Source organism: Heloderma suspectum, chromosome 2 (assembly GCF_057233095.1).
Source record: "Heloderma suspectum isolate Gila_16-S chromosome 2, 16-S_ref, whole genome shotgun sequence".
Taxonomy (NCBI): Eukaryota; Metazoa; Chordata; class Lepidosauria; order Squamata; family Helodermatidae; genus Heloderma; species Heloderma suspectum.
Genome location: NC_139459.1, coordinates 364,013,442 through 364,033,643, shown reverse-complemented (window position 1 = coordinate 364,033,643; position 20,202 = coordinate 364,013,442). Strand labels below are relative to the sequence as shown.

At 46.6% G+C, this 20,202-nt stretch overlaps 1 protein-coding gene across 1 annotated transcript in view; it reads left to right on the top strand.

Moving 5' to 3' along the window:
- Nucleotides 1-20,202, top strand: part of TNXB (tenascin XB) — a 110,232-nt gene that overhangs the window by 51,919 nt on the left and 38,111 nt on the right. Inside the window, exons 23-30 of the mRNA XM_084830637.1 lie at nucleotides 260-565; nucleotides 1,877-2,194; nucleotides 6,649-6,981; nucleotides 11,690-12,022; nucleotides 13,420-13,743; nucleotides 14,992-15,285; nucleotides 16,478-16,768; nucleotides 19,465-19,752. Coding sequence (XP_084686763.1) covers nucleotides 260-565; nucleotides 1,877-2,194; nucleotides 6,649-6,981; nucleotides 11,690-12,022; nucleotides 13,420-13,743; nucleotides 14,992-15,285; nucleotides 16,478-16,768; nucleotides 19,465-19,752 — 2,487 coding nt within the window. The remainder of the gene's footprint in view (nucleotides 1-259; nucleotides 566-1,876; nucleotides 2,195-6,648; nucleotides 6,982-11,689; nucleotides 12,023-13,419; nucleotides 13,744-14,991; nucleotides 15,286-16,477; nucleotides 16,769-19,464; nucleotides 19,753-20,202) is intronic.

The window sequence follows — 20,202 nt, the reverse complement described above, 5'->3', positions numbered from 1 at the left end:
CATTGATAGACGTTTCCTCCAGGAATGTGTCCAACCTGCCTTTAAAGCCATCCAAACTGGCGGCCATCACTACATCCTGTAGTAGCAAATTCCATAGTTTAACATTTTTAAGGTTAAATAGCATTATTTCCATAACCTTCCATAGTTTTTAAAGTGCGCATTTTGTCAACACAACTTTGGGAATTTGTGAGCATCTCTGGACATTTCTCATGACCACAGGATCTCTTTTCCTCTCCCCCCCCCCCATTTTTTGATCTAGGTGAAACAGAGAAGGAGGAAGAAGAAGAGGAAGATGGAAGGAGGAAGCCTAGCTTGGGGGAGCTCTCAGTCTCAGAAGCCAACAGTGATTCCGTCCGCCTTTCCTGGAGTGTCCCAGTAGGAAGTTTCGACTCCTTCCTTATTCAGTACAAAGATGGAGAGGACAAGCCTCAGGCTTTGCCTGTGGATGGTGGCTCCCATGACGTCACAGTCCCTAGCCTGGCTCCTTCTCAGAGATACAGATTCGACCTCTACGGCATCTCCGGCGGCGAGTATCTTGGCCCCGTATCCACTGATGCCTTCACAGGTCAGCAGTGCGCGCTCACCCCCGCCTGAGCTCCAGAGACAAAGTGAAATGGGCTCCCCCTCTGCTACAGCAGGATGGGCAACATCCAGGGGCTCAGATGTTGCCTCACCACTGCCAAATTTGCCAGCACCACGTGTGCTGAATTTGCCACTGCAGTGGCAGCAAAAATCATGGTGATTTTGCAGGGAAACAAGACATGTGGGGAGCATGCACCTTGTTGCCAAGCAAAATTGTACTTCCGGGAGACTTCCTGGAGCTTTCCAGGAGCACATGTCTGCCTGCAATCTAGGCGCATGCTCCACGCATGCCTTGATTCCCTGCAAAATCACTGTGAAGCAGCAGGGGAACACAGGGGCTCAGAAAAATTGCCACGGGCAGCATGTTGCCCACCCCTGTGCTAGAGCATTACCCTGTTAGTTTGCATGTAGCAGCTGGGAGCAGGCCTCCAGCCATCTTGGTGCTTAGTAGCCATCTTGGGAAGCAGAACACCATTCTCTCTCTGTTTGTCTCAGAAATGGAACAGTACAGGACAAGCTGCACTGAAAAATCTGGGAGTAGTGAGAGAATGGCTGAGATCTCTAGGGCAAGGACAAGTGGCTCCACACAGAGGCCCAGGCTTCAAAACCACAGCACACGGAGGTGGTGCCATATCACCATGCCATTATCTTACATAACATCCGAACCAGAACCTACCTACGTTAGGTTGCCGATCTGATCCTTCCTTTCCAATCTAATTGGGTAGCAGCTGTTGCAGGTAGAAGATTTGGGGTGGGAGAGCGACACCTCTCTTGGTCAAAAGTATAGTATTAGGCTAGCCAGCTTTCATGTTTCTGGTATGGCAGACACTTGACCCAGAGAGGTTAGTGGGGCTCAACATCTCCGCTACATTCCTAGAGAATTTTCCCTCTCAAGCTCTTTTCAGCTCTGTCTTCTACCCATTTTCCCCATTTTCATTTAGGTTCCTCATTGCAGGGCCCTCAGCTACTGATTTTGTTTTGACAGTGTTTCTGGAAAGGAGCCATTATAGTTTAACCTTTCATCTTCCCTTCCTCTGTATGACTGTTTGTAATCCTTCCTTTCTTATCTACCAGGCTTTTTTGAATTGGGCCCAAACCAGCCCAAATACAGCAGGTTTGGTAGAGAAGTGTAGCTGTGTCCTAGGTCTACCTTAAACCAGGATCAATAAAGCTGTGTCTAACTCAGTATTTTCGCTTCTTCTTTGTACATCCACATCTGGAAGTTCATCAGTTACGGAAGCTGGGCTACACCATCAACTTACCCTTGACTTTTTTTCTTTCCTTTTCTTTACAGCTCCATCAACACCAGAGCAGGACGTGGAGGAGAAGGGGACAGCAACACCAGCCCCAGAACCCAACCTGGGGGAGCTCTCTGCATCCGATGTCACCAGTGACTCTGTCCGTCTCTCTTGGGATGTCCCCACTGGGACTTTTGACTCCTTCCTGGTCCAGTACAAGGATGCTGAAAACAGACCTCAGTCGCTGCCTGTAGACAAGGAGACTAACTGGGTGGTGATTGACTACCTGGTGCCTTCCTACAGATACAAGTTCAACCTCTACGGTGTCTCTGGACGCAAGCGCTTCGGCCCAGCCTCTGTCACTATTGCCACAGGTCAGCAAAGGAGCTAAAAAGTACAGTCATTTTCTCCATAATTTCACTATCTCTTTTAAAAACAACAGCCAATCTCTGAGGTTTTTTCGTTCCTTCCCCACTAGCCCTTCCTTAGTACTTTGCTTTCAGATCTCTTTTCAAGAAGGAGCCGGCCTAAAAGTCCCATCAGGCCATCTGCCCAGTGGGATGGAGACACAGAAAAGTAGAACTACAAAGAGCCTTGTGGCAGCATAAAGTCTCACAGATTTGTTGTGGCATCACCTTTCAGGGCTCATGCTTGAAGTGCTCTCCTTAGTCAGCAGATATATTATTGTATGGTCCTCACTTCTGTCAGTGGGAGCACTAGAAGTGAATGGGGTTCGTGTTGTAATATTTGTTTTATTTTCAAATGAACCAGCATGGAATGGGTTGGATTTAGGATCTGCCTTCTTCAAGAGGAAGGGACGTTCTGCAAGAGTAAGGGCTCCTCTTGTGGAAGCCCCTCTGCCCAATTATGGGGGAACCCCCCTTCCCTTGCAAATGACAGCTCACCCCTGTGAATGTCCCAGTTGGGAGTTTTAACTCCTTCCTTGTTCAGTATGAAGATGGAGAGGATGAGCTGCAGACCTTGTCTATGGATGGTGGCTCCCATGAGGTCACAGTGCCTAACCTGGCTCCTCCTTATGGATACTGATTTAACCTCTGCGGCATCTCCAGTAGCAAACATCTTGGCCTCATATCCACTGGTGCCTCAACAGAGCAGCAGTGCATACACACCCCTGCCCAAGCCCCGGAGACAAAGTCAAACAGGCTACTTCTCTCTTTGAGTGTTTACCCTGTGTTGTTAGTTTGCTTGTAGCAGCTGGGAGCAGGCCTCCAGCCATCTTGGTGCACACGAACCATTTTGGGAGCAGGGCACCATTCTCTCTCTCTCTCTCTCTCTCTCTCACACACACACACACACACACACTCCCTCTCTCTGTCTCATAAATGGAACAGGACTGCACCCAGACATCTGGGACTGGTGAGAGAATGGCTAAGGTCTCCGGCCCAGGCTTAAAAACCATTAGACATAGAAGTAGTATCATATCACCATCCCACTATGTTACATAACATCCTAACCAGAACCTACCTACATTAGGTTTCCAATCTGATCCTTCCTTCCTTTCCAATTAAATTGGGTCGCAGCTGTTGCAAGTAGAAGACTCAGGCGGGAGAATGACCCACTTCTCTCTGTCAAACGTATAGTATTAGGCTAGCCAGCTTTCATGATTCTGGTGTGGCAGACATTTGACCCAGATAGGTAAGTGCGGCTCACCATTTCCGCTACATTCCAACAGCATTTTCCTTCTCAAACTCTTTTCAGCTCTGTCTTCTACCCCTCTTCCTTATTTTCATTCAGTTTGTTTGCTGCAGGGTCCTCGGTTACTGATTTGGTTTTGACAACCTTTCTGGAAGGAGCCATTATAGCTTAACCTTTCATCTTTCCTGCCTCTGTTTGACTTTGATCTTTTCCTCCTCTTCTTCCCCATGAGGCCATTTTGAATTAAGCCCAAATCTGCCCAAATCCAGCAGGTTTGGTGGGGAAGTAGGATTTAACCAGGATCAATAAAGCTGTGTCTAACTCAGTATTTTCCTTTTCATTTTGTACATCCACAACTGGAAGTTCATCAGTTACGGAAGCTGTGCTACACCATCCACTTACCCTTGACTTTTTTTCTTCCTTTCTTTCCTTTTTTTTACAGCTCCATCAACACCAGAGCAGGACGTGGAGGAGAAGGGGACAGCAACACCAGCTCCAGAACCCAACCTGGGGGAGCTCTCTGCATCCGATGTCACCAGCGACTCTGTCCGTCTCTCTTGGGATGTCCCCACTGGGACTTTTGACTCCTTCCTGGTCCAGTACAAGGATGCTGAAAACAGACCTCAGTCACTGCCTGTAGACAAGGAGACTAACTGGGTGGTGATTGACTACCTGGTGCCTTCCTACAGATACAAGTTCAACCTCTACGGTGTCTCTGGACGCAAGCGCTTCGGCCCAGCCTCTGTCACTATTGCCACAGGTCAGCAAAGGAGCTAAAAAGTACAGTCATTTTCTCCATAATTTCACTATCTCTTTTAAAAACAACAGCCAATCTCTGAGGTTTTTTCGTTCCTTCCCCACTAGCCCTTCCTTAGTACTTTGCTTTCAGATCTCTTTTCAAGAAGGAGCTTGCTGAAAAGGCCCATTTTTACAGCAGGCCTTCTGCCCAGAGTAGGGGTGTACTAAACCCTGCTTACCTGGCTCCGCCGGGTTCTGCAGGTGGGGGGAGGCAATACATTCCTCCCCCCCGGAATCCTGCCCAGCTGGCTCCGCTCCGCAGCCAGGCCGCGGAGCTGCCAGCCAGGTCAACCCACAGTGGGGCCACCAGCCACTGCCGGGCTGGTACAGACGCAAATGGCGTCCTGTGTAGGGGACGCGATTTGCATCCCTACGATGGCCCGTGATAGGCTATGTAAATATTTACGTAGCCTATCACGGCTAAAGCAGGGACGCAAATGGGGTTCCCTACGCCATTTGCGTTCCCGCTTTAGCCGAGATAGGCTACGAAAATATATACGTAGCCTATCACGGGCCGGTGTAGGGACGCAAATGGTGGCTGCTACGGCAGCTGCCACCGCCAGAGCCAAAGCCAAAGCTGAAGTTTGAGCCACAGCCAGGTAGGCTCTGTTTCGCGGGGCTTTCACGGGGGGGGGGGCTCCGTTCCGCCACAGATTCCGGGGGGCCGAATTCACTGGAATTCGGCTCCCCTGGGATCCGTGGCGGAATTCTCTAACATCCCTAGCCCAGAGGGATATAGATGAGTAGAACCACAAAGAGCCTTGTGTGAACCTAGCCTCATTAACAAGTTATGGTTTGTTCACCATGGACAACCCATGAAGATAGCCCATGGTTTGTTGTTAGGTTGAGAACTATGGATTGTTTGTGGTTAACAAACCATGGTTTGTTAGCAGGGATGGGTTCACTCAACACATAACCCACGATTCAACAACAGCACATGGTTCAGTGTCAGCCCACTGTCAACCCACTTTCAACCTGTACTCTGGCTTGTCATGTTGTGTGAACATATTATTGTGCAGTCTTCACTTCCATGAGCCACAAGATATTCCAGCACAGTGCTACTTTGGCATTGGATTCCTACCAATGAGGGAGCACTGGAAGCGTAGGAAATTCTTATGTAATATTTGTTGTATTTACAAATGTATAAGCACAGCATACATAGAGGCAATCAGCAGACACTGTTGCAAGATCCCCAGAGAGAGATACCCTGCACCCCCAGGGGAGCATGAATGCACACATCCATCAATCTGAGAGGATCGGGAGAGATGTGTTAGCCAACTGACAGCTACCTCTCTGTGCAATTTATCAAACTGCTATGTCTTCACCCAGCGCAGGGCTTCTCCACACCATGCTTTTTATCCTGCAACTTACCAGGACTTCTGCTTTCAGATTCTTTGCAGGATTAAGATTGGCTCCTTACATGGGCTGACACAGGCTTTTTTCCGGGAATTCCTTTGTCTGCAAGTTTTACATGTTTCATTATACAGCCACTAGATGGTGCTGTGTTATAGCAGAACTGCGCAATTTCATACGGTCATTAAAGGAAATTAACATTTATTACTGCATTATCCCCAATCTTTTAAAAACTGGGATAAAAGTCAGAAAGCCCTGGAGACACTCTGGAGGTTGACAACATCATGTAAAGGACCTGCAAACTTCCGTGAGTGACCAATCATGAGCATGCAATAAAAGCCTTGTGTAGAAATGCTCTTATACACATCTCTCAGATGGATGTGTGCTGTCATCCTCTCCAGGGGGTTATCTCTGATGGTTATCTCCTGAAAACAGTCAGGAGATATGTTATTTATTTTGTTTATAATTATTTTAGGCCACCTTTAATGGTAGAACCCTCCAGCTATCAGGATATGATTTCGTAACTATTAGCTCCAATTAAGAGATATCCATTGATCATTCTGGCCACTAAAAAGCAATCTCCATAACAAAAGGAATGCTCAGTCTGCAGCCAGTAACATCTCTCTCTCTCTCTCTCTGTCTCTCTCTCTCTCTCTGTCTCTCTCTCTCTCTCACTCACACACACACACACACACACACACATTGTGTGTGTGTGTGTGTGTGTGTGTGTGTAAGCCACTTTGAGTGGGCCAGTTTGCATGAAATGACAACTCATGGTGGGTTAATTTACCTCCAGGGATTATTTGAGGGTTAAGCAACCCTTACACAATCCTAAAGCAGACCGTGGGTTATGCAAGGATTATTTAACCCTCAAATAACCCCTGCCGCCCGTGTTCGGAGAGCACGACAAGCCACAGCAACTCCTGGACAGGGCTTGCATATTCAGAATGGCAGGCAGCCTGCACCACAGCTCCTCACAGATAAATTAACCTGCTCACTCACATCTTTGTTTTAATTCTAGCAACCACTGAAAATGAGAAAGGGCATGTAGTGCGAGAAGAACCAGATAAGGAGGTCCCTACTGGAACGGAGCCCCGCTTGGGAGAGCTCTCGGTCTCCGAGATCACCAGTAACGCTGCCCGCCTCTCATGGAGTGTCCCCACGGGAAGCTTTGATTCTTTCTCAGTCCAGTATAAGGACGCAGAGGGAAGACCCCAAGCACTTCCTGTAGGAGGGGGTTCCCGCGAAGTCATTGTCCCCAGCCTGGTCCCTTCTCATAAATACAGGTTCAATCTCTACGGGATCTCTGGACAACAGCGTCTCGGACCCATTTCAGCCAACGCTGTAACGACAGGTCAGCAGATGTGCTAGAGGAGTCGTGGGGGGCTCACAGTTGGTTTCACCCTTACCACCCTTTAACTCAACCTTTCTGCTGTATTAGGTTTTGGGTCAATCTGTAGTCTCTGGAATCCTCTGGAAAGATCATCACCTGTCTCCTTTTCTTTCCTCTTTGGGCTTCTTACAGAGGCTTTTTATACCACAATTTTACCAGGGCTTCTGTTTCTGGATTCTTCGCAGGATTACGATCAGCCCTTTATATGCACTTCCCTTTCTCCCCTTTATCCGCAAATTCTATATGTTTCATTATACAGCCACTAGATGGTGCAGTGATATAGCTCCTCTTATTTTGCGACTTCCTCTTTTCCTGAAGAAATTCGTGCTGTACTTTAATGGCTCATTATCTCTGATCTTTAAAAAAAATGGGATAAAGATCAGAAGACACAGGAGAGGCCCTGGAGGCTGATGATGTCATGTGAAGGACCTGCAAACTTCCATGAGTAACCAATCTCAATCGCAGGATAAAAGCCCCATGTGGAGAAGCCCATTGTCTGCCCATTTCTTTCTCCTGATAGGTAGCACTGAGCGCTTAATGTGGATCCACAGGAATGCAGAAAAAAGTTCCTTATGGGCGTAGAAGTTATCTGTTGGGCACACAATTCAGATTATCAGCTTTCAGTTAAATAAAAGCAAGTTCTAGCAATGATGGACCTGGAAGACACATTTGAAAAGCAGTGGCTGAGGTTTCCGAGATCCAGATGTTTCTATGGGCATTGGTACCTCTTTCATGAGGAACTAGCCTCCCATCAAGCAATCCCTGAACTGCATCCCTAATCTGAACAAGTTATTATTACATTTATATTCCGCCTTTTTTCCTCCTTAAGAAATCCAAGGTGGTGCACATAATCCTCCTCTCCATTTTATCCTCACAACAACAACCCTGTGAGGTAGGCTGGGCTGAGAGTCTGTGACTGGCCCAAAGTCACCCATTGAGCTTCTTGGCCGGGTGGGGCCTAGAGCCCGGATCTCCTGACTCCCAGTCCAACACTCTAGCCACTACACCACACACTGGCCATCTGTGGTGTGGTGCAGACTGCACCAGTTGTTTCTGGATCTTCCTGGGATGCATCATATTTTGATTGATTGATTTGCTTTGCTTTGCTTCATACGCCGCCTTTCTACCAGAAAATGGCACTCATGGTGGCTTACAAAAACAATTTAAAATAGAGTAAAACAATAAAACACATTAAAATACAATAAAAACATAACAGTTGCAGAAGAAAAACAGCACCCAACCCAACAGACCCACTTACAGGCCAAAGGCCTTCTTGAATAAAGTGGTCTTTGCTTGCTGTCAGAAAGATAGCAGAGAGGGAGTGAACCTAGCCTTCCTTGGGAGGGAGTTCCACAGCCTGGGAGCAGCCACTGAAAAGGCCCTCTCTCGAGTCGCCACCAAATGCGCCTCTGATGGTGGCAGCCTCGAATGAAGGGCCTCTCCAGAAGTCCTTAAGAGTCTTTGCGGAAATAGCTTGGGTAGATACACTATGCAGGAGGAAAGTGTCAGAGGTCTGCCTGAAACATGGGATATGTCTCCTGCTTGTACTGGCAGTTTTGCATGTATACTTGGCTTTGGCGTTAGGCAGCCACTGGGTAGGAGCCAGGAGACATGAGCTAGGAGTTACTGTTGTTACCTGGGCAAAGTCCCAGCCTAACTTTTATAGAACTTCCAGGTCATGGGGAGCCAGTGCCTGGCCTGGCAGGTGGAGTCACTTTGGAGCCTTGGAGCACCGCAAGCCCTCGTGGCTCACCAAGAGGTGGGCTGAAGGATGCACATCCTCACTCCTAGCCCTATTATTTTTAAGTCATTTAACCCCGTTTTTCATCTTTAAAAGTTTTCCCAGGCAGTGAAGACATTGAAAAAACATATAAATAAGCCAACTATGAAATTAATGGTGTTAACAAAGGTAGCATAAAACTATAATATGGGACCTGCAAGAAAATGTCGCACTGTGGAGTGTTCCTGTTTACAGTTCTGGCTAGCCAGTCACATCCTCTCCCAAGATACTCCATTCCCCCTCCCACAATTTCCCATTCCCCTGCTCCCCAATTGGCACCATTGCCCATGCTCAGTCCTCACTGGGTTATTTGTGGGGGGATTTCCCACCATCCCTCACCCCTTTTAGTACTTCTGCAGGCCCTGGAGTTCCCCTGAGCCTGCTGATACCACTGTCGTGTGTGTGTTCCGTTTTGGCTATATGTGGATCAGCACATACCCCTGAACATCACTAAAAGAAGGAATAATAAATGGCAGATCAAAACAGCAGATAGAGCATCTAATTCAAATGGAAAGCAGGTAAAACAGAATCATTAAATAAAATCTGTCTGTTTTTAAAGCCTTGGGCAAATGAAAAGGTCTTTACCTGGCCCCTAATGGTTAGTGATGAAGGCATTAAGGAGAACTCTTTGGGGAAGGCATTCCATAGTTGGGGGGCAACCACCAAGAGACCCTCTTCCTGGTCACCTCAGAAGGTGAGACGACCAAAGAAGGGCTCGGAAGGCCCTCGGAAGAAGATTTAATCACGCGTGCCAGTTTGTATGGGATCAGGTGGGCCTTCAGATGGCCAGGTTCCAAGGTAGAAAGGCTTTGTTAAGGCCAGCACTTTGGATGGTGCCTAGAAAAAAAATAGGTAGCCAATGAGGGAAATCTTCCAGCCTTGGTAATATACAGTCAGGGCCAGAAATACTGGAACAAGGATAACTGTTTTGGCAGTTGGCTTCTGTACACCACCACATCGAAGTTGAAAGGAAACACACCCAGATGGGAGCGAAGTCAGGACTTTCAGCTGAAATTCAAGGGGTTTGACAAAAGTGGGGCACTAACCATTCAGGAAGGACAGCCAGTGGCATACAGACACACACATCATTGGTGGCTCATAAGTAATGGAACAAACCAACATCATTTCAAATTTAAGGATCGCCTTTAATACCTGGATGAAAATCCTTTGCAGTCAATGACTGCCCGAAGTCTGGAACCCATGGACATGACCAAATGCTGAGGTTCCTCCCTCGAGATGCTTTGCCAGGCCTTTACTGCAGCTGCCTTCAGCTGCTGTTTGTTTGTGGGTCTTTCTGCCTTCAGTCTTGTCTTCAGTAGAAAAAGCATGCTTTATTGGGTGGAGATCAGGTGACTGACTTGGCCATTGAAGAACAGCCCACTTCTTTGCCTTGAGAAACTCTTGGGTAGCTTTTGCTGTATGTTGTGGGTCATTATCCACCATCTGCAATATGAAGCGGCATCCTATCAGTTTGGCAGCATTCGGGTGAATCTGAGCAGAAAGTATAGCCCTATACACTTCAGAATTCATCTTGCTGCTTTTATCAGCAGTCAGGTCATCAACACCAGTGACCTGGCTCCACTGGCAGCCACACATGCCCATGCCATAACACTGCCTCCACCATGTTTGACAGATGATGTGGTATGCTTTGGATCATGAGCTGTTCCTTTCCTTCTCCATACTTTTCTCTTCCCATCATTCTGGTACAAGTTAATCTTGGTTTCATCAATCCAAAGAATCCTATTCCAGAACTGGGCAGGCCTTTTTAGGTGTTTGCTGGCAAAGGCTAATCTTGCCTGTCTGTTCCTGAGCGTTTCCAGTGGTTTGCACCTTGTTGTGAAGCCTCTGTATTTACATTCATAAAGCTGTCTCTTGACTGTAGATGTTGACAATGACATGCATACCTCCTCAAGAGCATTCTTCACCTGGCTAGATGTTGTGAAAGGGTTCCTCTTCACCCTGAGCAGAATTCTGCGGTCATCCACTTTAGTTGTCTTCCGTGGTCTTCCAGGCCTTTTGCTGTTGCTGAGCTTGCCAGTTAATTCCTTCTTTTTCAGGATGTTCCAAACTGTTGTGTTGGCCACTCCCACTGTTTTTGCTATCTCTCCGATGAGTTTATTGTTTCCTCAGCCTAATGATGGCCTCCTTCACTTGCATGGACACCTCTTTGGACCTCATGTTGGGAGTTCCAGTGAACACTACCAAATGCAAATGTAACACTCAGAACCACCTCCAGGCCTTTTATCCACTTGATTGGTCATAGGGTACCCAGGAAACAGGCCACACCTGGCCATGCAGCTGCTTGTCAGCCATTCGTTCCATTACTTATGAGCCACCAACGATGGGTGTGTGTGTATGCCGCTGGCTGTACTTCCTGAATGGTTGGTGCCCCACTTTTGTCAAGCCCCTTGAATTACAGCTGAAAGTCCTGACTTCGCTCCCATCTGGGTGTGTTTCCTTTCAACTTCAATGTGGTGGTGTACAGAGGCCAACTGCCAAAACAGTTATCCTTGTTCCAATATTTCTGGCCCTGACTGTATATCCTCTTCAGTTGGACCCAGTCAATAACCTAACTGCCAGATTGTGCACTAATTGAAATGAAATGAATTGAGGACTACTCATTGTAGTCTTCAAAGGCAGCCCCATGTACAACACATTGCAGTAGCCTAGTCTGGATGTTACCGGGACTGGGATAAGTGTAGCCAGGTGATCTGTTAATTGGAAGGTCTCTGATCGTTTTCTCTGCTATCTTCAATTTCTCTTTCTAACCTACTAGCATGCTTTTTTCTTCTTATGCCAGATAGCTCATTAGAAGACAAGAAGGCAAAAGTCCATCACATTAATACGCCGGCAACAGTCTCTCACTCATCATCTTTGTTTTGACTCTAGCAATGACAGATCAAGGGAAGGAGCGAGAAGTGGGAGAAGAGGCAGACAAGGAGGTCCCTACTGGAATGGAGCCCCGCTTGGGAGAGCTCTCAGTCTCCGAGGTCACCAGTAATGCTGCCCACCTCTCATGGAGTGTCCCCACGGGAAGCTTTGATTCTTTCTCAGTCCAGTACAAGGATGCAGAGGGAAGACCCCAAGCGCTTCCTGTAGGAGGAGGTTCCCGTGAGGTCATTGTCCCCAACCTGGTCCCCTCTCATAAATACAGGTTCAATCTCTACGGGATCTCTGGACAACAGCGTCTTGGACCCATCTCTGCCAATGCTGTGACAACAGGTCAGCAGATGTGCTAGAGGAGTGGGAGGGGAGCACAACTGGTTTCATCCTTACCACCCTTTAACTCAGCCTTCCCACTTCATTAGGTTTTAGGTAAACCTCTTGTCTCTGAAGGGATCATCATCTCTCCTTTTCTTTCCTCTTTGTCTGCCCATTTTTTTCTCCTGACAGGAAGAGCTACATGCATGACCCAGATCCACAGGAATGCAGAAAAAGTGAATCAAGGGTACAGGATTCATCTGTTAGGCATATAATTCAGCTTCCTCCACTTATTAGCTTTTATTTACAAATAGAAAAGCAAGTTTCTAGCCCTTATGGTCCTGGAAGACACATTTGAAGCATTGTAGTTATGGTTCCAGAGTCCAGATTTTTCTATGGGCATTAGTACATCTTTCAAGAGGAAATAGCTTCTTTTCAAGCAACCTCTGAACTGCAGCCCTAATCTGAATAAGCACCATTTGCAATTCCCGTAAAAAAACCCTAAGAAGCAAGTTTCTGGACCTTATGATTTGAAATATAGGTCTGAAGAATTGTGGCTGGGGCATCAGGCATCCACATTTTGCAACTGGCCATTACAAAAACGTTGGTCCTCTTTAGTGTGAAACTAACTTCTCTTCAACAAGTCCCTGAACTTGAGCCCTTAAAAGATCCTCTGGAAACAAGCTGTGAGAGTGAAGCTTGCTTTGTCTCTGGAATAAGTACTCTAAAATGTAATAAGCTTAACTGAATTTTAGTCAATGCTTACCCAGACTCTGGTTTGGAATGCTGGAAATTGGGAGTCTTTGAGCATGTGCAAAATTCTTTCCCCTCAGCACTTTGTGGCTAATGCCTAGTAATATCTCAGAAACCAGAAAGGTGACTGAATATTATTCCCAGTGGAGAAAGGACATTGGCTTTCATTAAAAAAGATAAAAGCAGATATATCGAAAGGCCACAATGCCTGCTGAAATTTGGAAACCTGGGGGGCCCTCTCCTTGCCTAGCAAAACTAGGATAAATTAGTCAAAAGGGCAGATTAAATTATGCAAAATAAGAGAAATTATGCATATTTGTCCTATGTTCATAATGCATATAGGTCACCAGATCCATTTTTTCCTGGCATGGAATTTCGATTTTCTAGAGGGCACAGGATTTCAGTTCTTTTATTGTAACCCACTCACAGCCCCACAAAACGGAAATGTCAACAACAGCTGAGATGTTTGCATGCTTTGCACATGTGGGCATTTTTCCTCTCTCCCTTTGAGGTCTCAAACAGGAAAAGGAGCTCTGCAAACGAGCATCTCATAGAGGCCAACACTGAAAAAATCGCTACTGCCACCACCCTTACTTCAAGGTCACATTCTTTCCTAGAAATCACATCTCAGGGTCTTCCATCCCTTTCCTCTCTTATTTTTGTAGCTGCAAAAACACCTGGGCATGCGGCAGAGAAGAAGCCAGAGGAAATGGTGGGCGAGAGTGTTCAGCCCAGCCTTGGAGATGTCACCGTCTCTGAGCTCACCCCAGATTCTCTCCTCCTCTCCTGGAGCATCCAGGAAGGCAGCTTTGACTCTTTCCTCATCCAGTACAAGGACGCCACGGGGAAGTTCCAGAAGTTACCAGTGGACGGAGCCATGCGCTCTCTTCACCTCTACAACCTCACGCCTTCACAGAGATACAAATTCAACGTCTTCGGAGTCTCTGGCTACAAGCGCCTTGGGCCTGTCTCGATTGACGCTGTCACAGGTCAGCAGAGGCTTTGCGTGGGCCCCTGGATGCCCACCATTTGGCTGCATTGACACTATAAACCTAATCACCATGCCTCTCTCCCTAGGGTTGCTGATGGGTTTTGCTTTTTATCTGCATCCCTAACAGGTGCACAACAGGCAAGAATATGGCACGGGAAGCTTTTTCTGGGATTGTGGTGCAATGAAAGGCAGAGGAGCATCTCTGTCTAAAACAGTGGCTTTCAAACTTTCTACCTTCAGAGGAGGTACTCCAGAGTTGAGTTGACAAGAAGGACCATAGCTCAGTGCAGAAGGTCCAAGATACCATCCCCAACATCTCCAAGTAGAGCTGGAAAAGGCACACACACACACCCCTCATCTCAAACCTTGGAAAGCCACTACCAGCCATGACTGACTCAGTATAAGGCAGCTTCCTCTGATGTGTTCTAGAACCCCTGAGTGATTGCCAGACGATCCTGGAACATGTTCCCAAGAGCTGAGCTGAATGTTCTTCAGCTGGATTTTTACCTTGAAAGTAGTGGCTGTTCACAAGTGTTTACAGGCAGTCATTAAGGGCAAACAGAGCCACACACTTTGCATATTGCGACATGAGCAATCCTAGCCAATCAGGGATCACTGAACAATTTCTCCGCCCTTTTGCAATGATTAGTTCAAAGAGAGTGCAGGTCAGGCCTATTGGGCTTATCAGTTCAGGTCCTTCTACAAACATCCTGGAATCCCTGACCCCCCAGAAAGTCCCCTGCCTCTAGTAGAGGACAAGTGTCTTTTAGGGAAGTCTTTCTTCCATAACTAATCTCATTGAGGAAGCAGTGATGAGCTTCCAAAGAACCCCAGGGTTCCTCCTTGGAGCACAAGTTTGAAAACTACTTTGTCTGAGGCAGCCTTCCCCAACCTGGTGCCCTCCAGATGCATTGGACTACGACCCCAGCATTCCCACCTGGTGCCCTCTAGCTGTGCTGGATTACAACTGCTACCATCCCCAGCCAGCATGGCCTTTTCTCCATTCGAAACTACCATCACCACTCCATCTCCCAGACCTGAGGAATTTTAGTTCAAGCCTCCCCCACCGGCTTCCTCGACTCCTAATTCTTCTCTCCAACAGATTGGCTTTCCACATCAACTTGCTCCAAGCTGTGGTTCTTTAACTATTATTCCGTGTGTGTGTGTGTGTGTATTAGGGTTTCTATTTGTGACAAGAACCTGCTTTTCTTGATCCTTCCCTTCCCACCCTTCTCTTCCCCTCTAGCTCCAGAAGCATCTCTGGGAGAAGTTACTGTCCAGCCCAAGCTAGGAGACCTCTCTGCCTCCAAGGTCACCAGTGACTCAGTCAGTCTGTCCTGGAGCGTGCCTGCTGGGGGCTTCGACTCTTTCCTAGTCCAGTTCAGAGACGCGGAGGGCAAACCCCAGGTGTTGCCCCTCAGCGGTGATTCCCGCGACGTCACAGTGCCCAGTCTGGCTCCTTCCCACAGATACAAGTTCAACCTTTATGGCATTTCTGGGCACAAGCGTCTGGGTCCCATCTCCACAGATGCCGTCACAGGTCAGAGGGAATCTTTGCTGTGGGGCCTTCTCAGTGGAGCCTGTTCTCTTTCCCCGGCTCACCTCTTTACTTCCTTAGGGAAGAAGTGTCTGTCTTCACACCAACTCTGACTTCAGCTTAACAAAAACTGTATTGTTACTGTAATGAATACAATTAACACAAACTGTATCATTTATATAGATAGATTATATTTCTATCCTGCTCTTCCCCCACAGAGATCAGGGCAACATACATGATTCCTCCTAACTCATTTTATCCTCGTGACAATCCTACGAGATAGATTAGGCAGAGAGGAAGGGACTGGTACAAGTTCAATCCATAAGCTTTGTGGCTGAGCAGGGATTTGAATCCATGTCTCCCCAGTTCTAGTCTAATCCAGGGGTGTAGAACCTCTTTCAGCTTAACGGCTGCATTCGGGGGCGGGGCGGGTTTGAAGGCAAAAGGGGTGAAGCCACAAAAAACCACCCCAGTACCTTAAAGCAACCATTCTTATGGGTCTTCATCTTTAAACCAGGTTTGAAGTGGACAGCCTTTCAAACGTAGGACTGTCCTCTGCAAAAGAGGACACATCGCCACCCGAATAGTCTGAACTGTAATTTTCCCTGTTTATTTGACCAGATAAGGGCCTGCTCCATCACCAGTTTGTCCACAGTTTTCCTCACAAGATAAATATTTTGGGTGACTCGTTATTTCTATATAATTATCAAACTGAAGTAAGTTGAAAAATCAATGAATAGGTTTGTTTCCCAAAAACGAAAAGATGGAGAACAGATATGGTATGTAATTCGATAGCCTCTCGTTTTAGTTATTTTTATTGTTTCCTTGTACTTTGCATTTGTTTTAAACTGTAACATTCACCAATGAAAATAGATTTATTTATCTTTTAAAGGCCACCTTTGCCTTTAAACTGATTACCTAGGGAGGTTGTGGGCGCTCCCACACTGGAGGCATTCAAGATGAAACTGGACAGCCACATGTCAGGGATGCTTTGAATTGGACTCCTGCATTGAGCAGGGGTTTGACTCAATGGTCTTATAGGCCCCTTCCAACCCTACTATTTTATGATTCTATTATTCTTTGATTGTAATTATTAAATAATTTAAATAATTCAAGCACTATCTCCTTAGTAACTCTTCTCCTCAGCAAAGGCTCACTATAGCATTTTCAGTCTGGCATCCTGTCTCTGTTCCAGCCGCAGACACTCAACCAGAAGGCGAAGCTCAGCTCAAGTTTGGCGAACTGTCAGCCCACGACGTCACATCAGAATCGGTCCTCCTCTCCTGGACTGTGGAGACCGGGAATTTTGACTCCTTTATCATCCAGTACCGGGACGCAGACGGGAAACCCCACGCTTTGCCTGTGGACGGGAGCTTGCGCTCACTGAGGCTCCACGACATGCTCCCCTCTCACAGATACCGGTTCAACCTCTACGGAGTTTCCGGACGCAAGCGCCTTGGGCCCATCTCCACGGAGGCTACGACAGGTCAGCTGTGGCCCAGTGGTAACCTAGCAACCATTTCTCTCTGTCATAATGCTTTTGCTTTCTAGGTCAGAAAATTATCTCCCCCACCCCACCCCCTCCTTTAAGCAAACTTGCACAGCCTTCAGAGTTGGAAAGATTATGCCTGCCCTGTCTGAATGAAGCCATGTCTGCTGGCACCCCTTGCTATGGCACACCCCTATAGCTGCCTGAGGATAGTGTCTGTCCACTCCATTACCCTGGGGAGGTCTCTGCCCCACAGCAAAGAGGAGGGGGCAGAAGCCTACTAATCTCCCCTGGCTTCAAACTGTATGGACTGCAAAGCTATGAGCTGGTTAGGGAAGTCTGCCTCAAGTGGCTGAAGATGTTACTGCAGGCTTCAGCTGTATGGGCACATTAAAATTATTTAAAACTAATGAATGCATTACAAAAAACAAAATAACCCGAAGGTACACAGCCCTAGGGTCCCCTCAGTATGTATGCCAGGTTTAGATGTCTTGGTAAATGCTCTCCCAAGGCGGCTTACATAAAAGAAAACTGTGCATGTTTACTCAGAAGTAAGACCCACTCTGTTTACTTGACCTCTTGATCATTTGTGAAGCTTTTTTCCAGGGCTGGAAGGGTTGCTATTGCAAAAGGACAGGGCAGGGAGATCTGATTCCGCCAGCCCAAGTTGCACATGCCTAAATCTGGATCCAACCCTACATTTTAGATGATAGATAGATAGATAGATAGATAGATAGATAGATAGATCACACAGCACTTGTTATAACCTTTGGTTTTAATTAGTCTTCAGTGGTCTCTGATCAGTAACACTCCCATTCTAACCCCAAGGATCACTATTTGAATTACACACACGCTATTACATGCTGCTAGAGATAACTGCTCCCCCTAGTGTATCATGTGTAAATGTACCCTGCAATATAGCTTGTTGTACAATTAGACATGGACATATAATCATAGGGTTGGAAGGGGCCTACAAGACCATCAAGTCCAACCCCCTGCTCAATACAGGAAGCCTGGTTCCCAGGCGATCTCCCATCCAAGTACTAACCAGGGCTGACCCTGCTTAGCTTACGAGATCAGATGAGATCAGGCGCATCCAGCCCTTCTTAAAGTTCGGGCTTTTCTACACAGGGTATTTATCATGCGCTCATCATTCCCTTCTCACAATTATTTATGGGTTCCTTAGACAATGTCATGACCCTCCAGTTTCACTTCTGTGTGTAAAGAGCACTTTTGGGGAGTGTTTTTAGAAGAGGGAAAATGCAGTATTTAATTGTGGAAGTGAAGGAAAAAAGTGAAGATTTTTCACTTGTGTATTTGCACTGTTCCGCTAAACTGCAGTGCCCCCTAGAGATTATATAGTGGAAGAGCAGGAAAGGAAACGCTCTTTGTGTAGCGCTCAGATTTCAGTTCTGTTACAAAACCAAAACTAGATACATCGGATTAACAGCCTCATGTAGAAAAGCTCTTACACTCTAGGAAAAAAACCCAGGATGTAATGTCGTCATCTTTATAGCAACTTTAAATTGTTATAAGGCAGGATATAAATGTAATAATGAATAGTAAATAACTGTTTAACCTCACCTTCAAGAAGGAGGGTTTAAAACCTGAAGAATGGCAATCACTTTTTAAAAGTCTTTCCCCAAAACTCCCACAAAGGCAAAAAATAGGGGGAACATAGGAGCGGTATTTTACCAGGGGCAGGCATCAGGAACAGGTCTGGCTCCATAACAACATAAAAAGAGCTGTGCTGGATCAAACCAAAGGCCTACCCAGTCCATCATCTTGTTCCCACACCAGATTCCCCAGTGGGAAGCTCACAAGCAGGCAGTGGTGCAATAGCACTTCCTGCTCATGTTCCGCAGCAACTGGTATTCAGAGAGATGCTGCCTCTGATACTGGAGGTTAGCGTATAACCACCTCTCCCCAGCTTTGCTGTGCCTGTCGTTTTTCTGACAGCTGCTGGGATGTGGGGAGGGGGCAAGTATATGGCTCAGGCAACTGTCATGAGAGATCGTGTAAAAACACACAACGTTGCTCAGCATCAATGCTCCCATCAACTTTAGACATCCCGTACCATTTAAAGTGAGAAAAAGGATGTCGGGAGATCCAATCACAGGTCTCCCTTGTCACATCCACCTTGGCCCTTAATTGGTCCTAAGAAAGGTATTGATGCGACTGTTGATCTTGGAGCTTCCCCAATGGACCAGCATAGCAGCCTGCGTGCCAATGTTGCTGTTGCTGGTTTTTCCACTGTGCCAAGAGAAAGGGCAGGCTCGTGTAATGTATTTATTTATTTAGGTATGTATTTATTATTTAAATTAGTTATATACTGCTTGATATCCTAAAACCTTTAAGCAGTTTACATAAAAGTACATATAAAACAATATAAAAACCAATGTAAAAACAATATAACATAATAAATGAATTACAAAAGTTACAACTAGAATAACAAATTGCAAATCAGGGAAAAGCCTGAATAAACAGATATGTCTTCAAGAGGTGTTTAAAGCTCGCCACAATTTCCACCTCTTGAACCACACATGGGAGAGCCTTCCAGAAGGTGGGTGTCACTACTGAGAAGGCCCTCTTACGAGCTGTTACCTCATGATATACTTTTAGTTGTGGGACAACCAAGAAGGCCCATATCATCCAAAGAATGAATCGTCTGCCTCTCTCTTTTCTAAACCCAGCTGCTTCGGAACAGCTCGCCCCTCCACAGCCCAGTCTGGGGGAGCTCTTGGCCTCCGACATCAACAGCACGTCTGTACATCTGTCTTGGACTGTCAAGACTGGGAATTTTGACTCCTTCATCATTCAGTACCGAGATGCAGAGGGCAAACCCCAAGCGTTGCCTGTGGACGCAAGCTCCCATGATGCTGTTGTCTCCAAGCTGGCACCTTCCCGTAGATACAAGTTCAACCTCTACGGCATCTCTGGACGGAAGCGCTTTGGCCCCATCTCTTCCGAAGCAGCCACAGGTCAGAGACCCAGAATTTCTAGGGAGGATACAGAACTTCCTTTCCCCCTTCCCTGATTTTCTTCCTGATTTTTTTCCCTTCAAGGCCCTTTTTATCCAGCATTTCCAATATCTATAGCAGGGGTGGGGAACCTCAGGCCAAGAGCCAAATCTGGCCCTCGTAGGCTTCTCTGAGGACAAACCCCCTTTTCCTGGCCACACCCCCTTTCCCCCAATCACTGATCAGTGCTTTGTAGATTTGTATAGTGCCAAACTGGTCAATGCCTTCAGGGAAGTTTACAATCATAAAACCAAGCAACAACAACAAAATACAACGATAGAAGTCAAAATGATACGATATTGAAGATTAAACTATTTAAAACATTGAGGAGCTATCAGCAAAATTAATAATCAAACAACAGATTAAAGATTAAATGACTGCTTAAAGAAGATCTTAACCTGATCTCTAAAT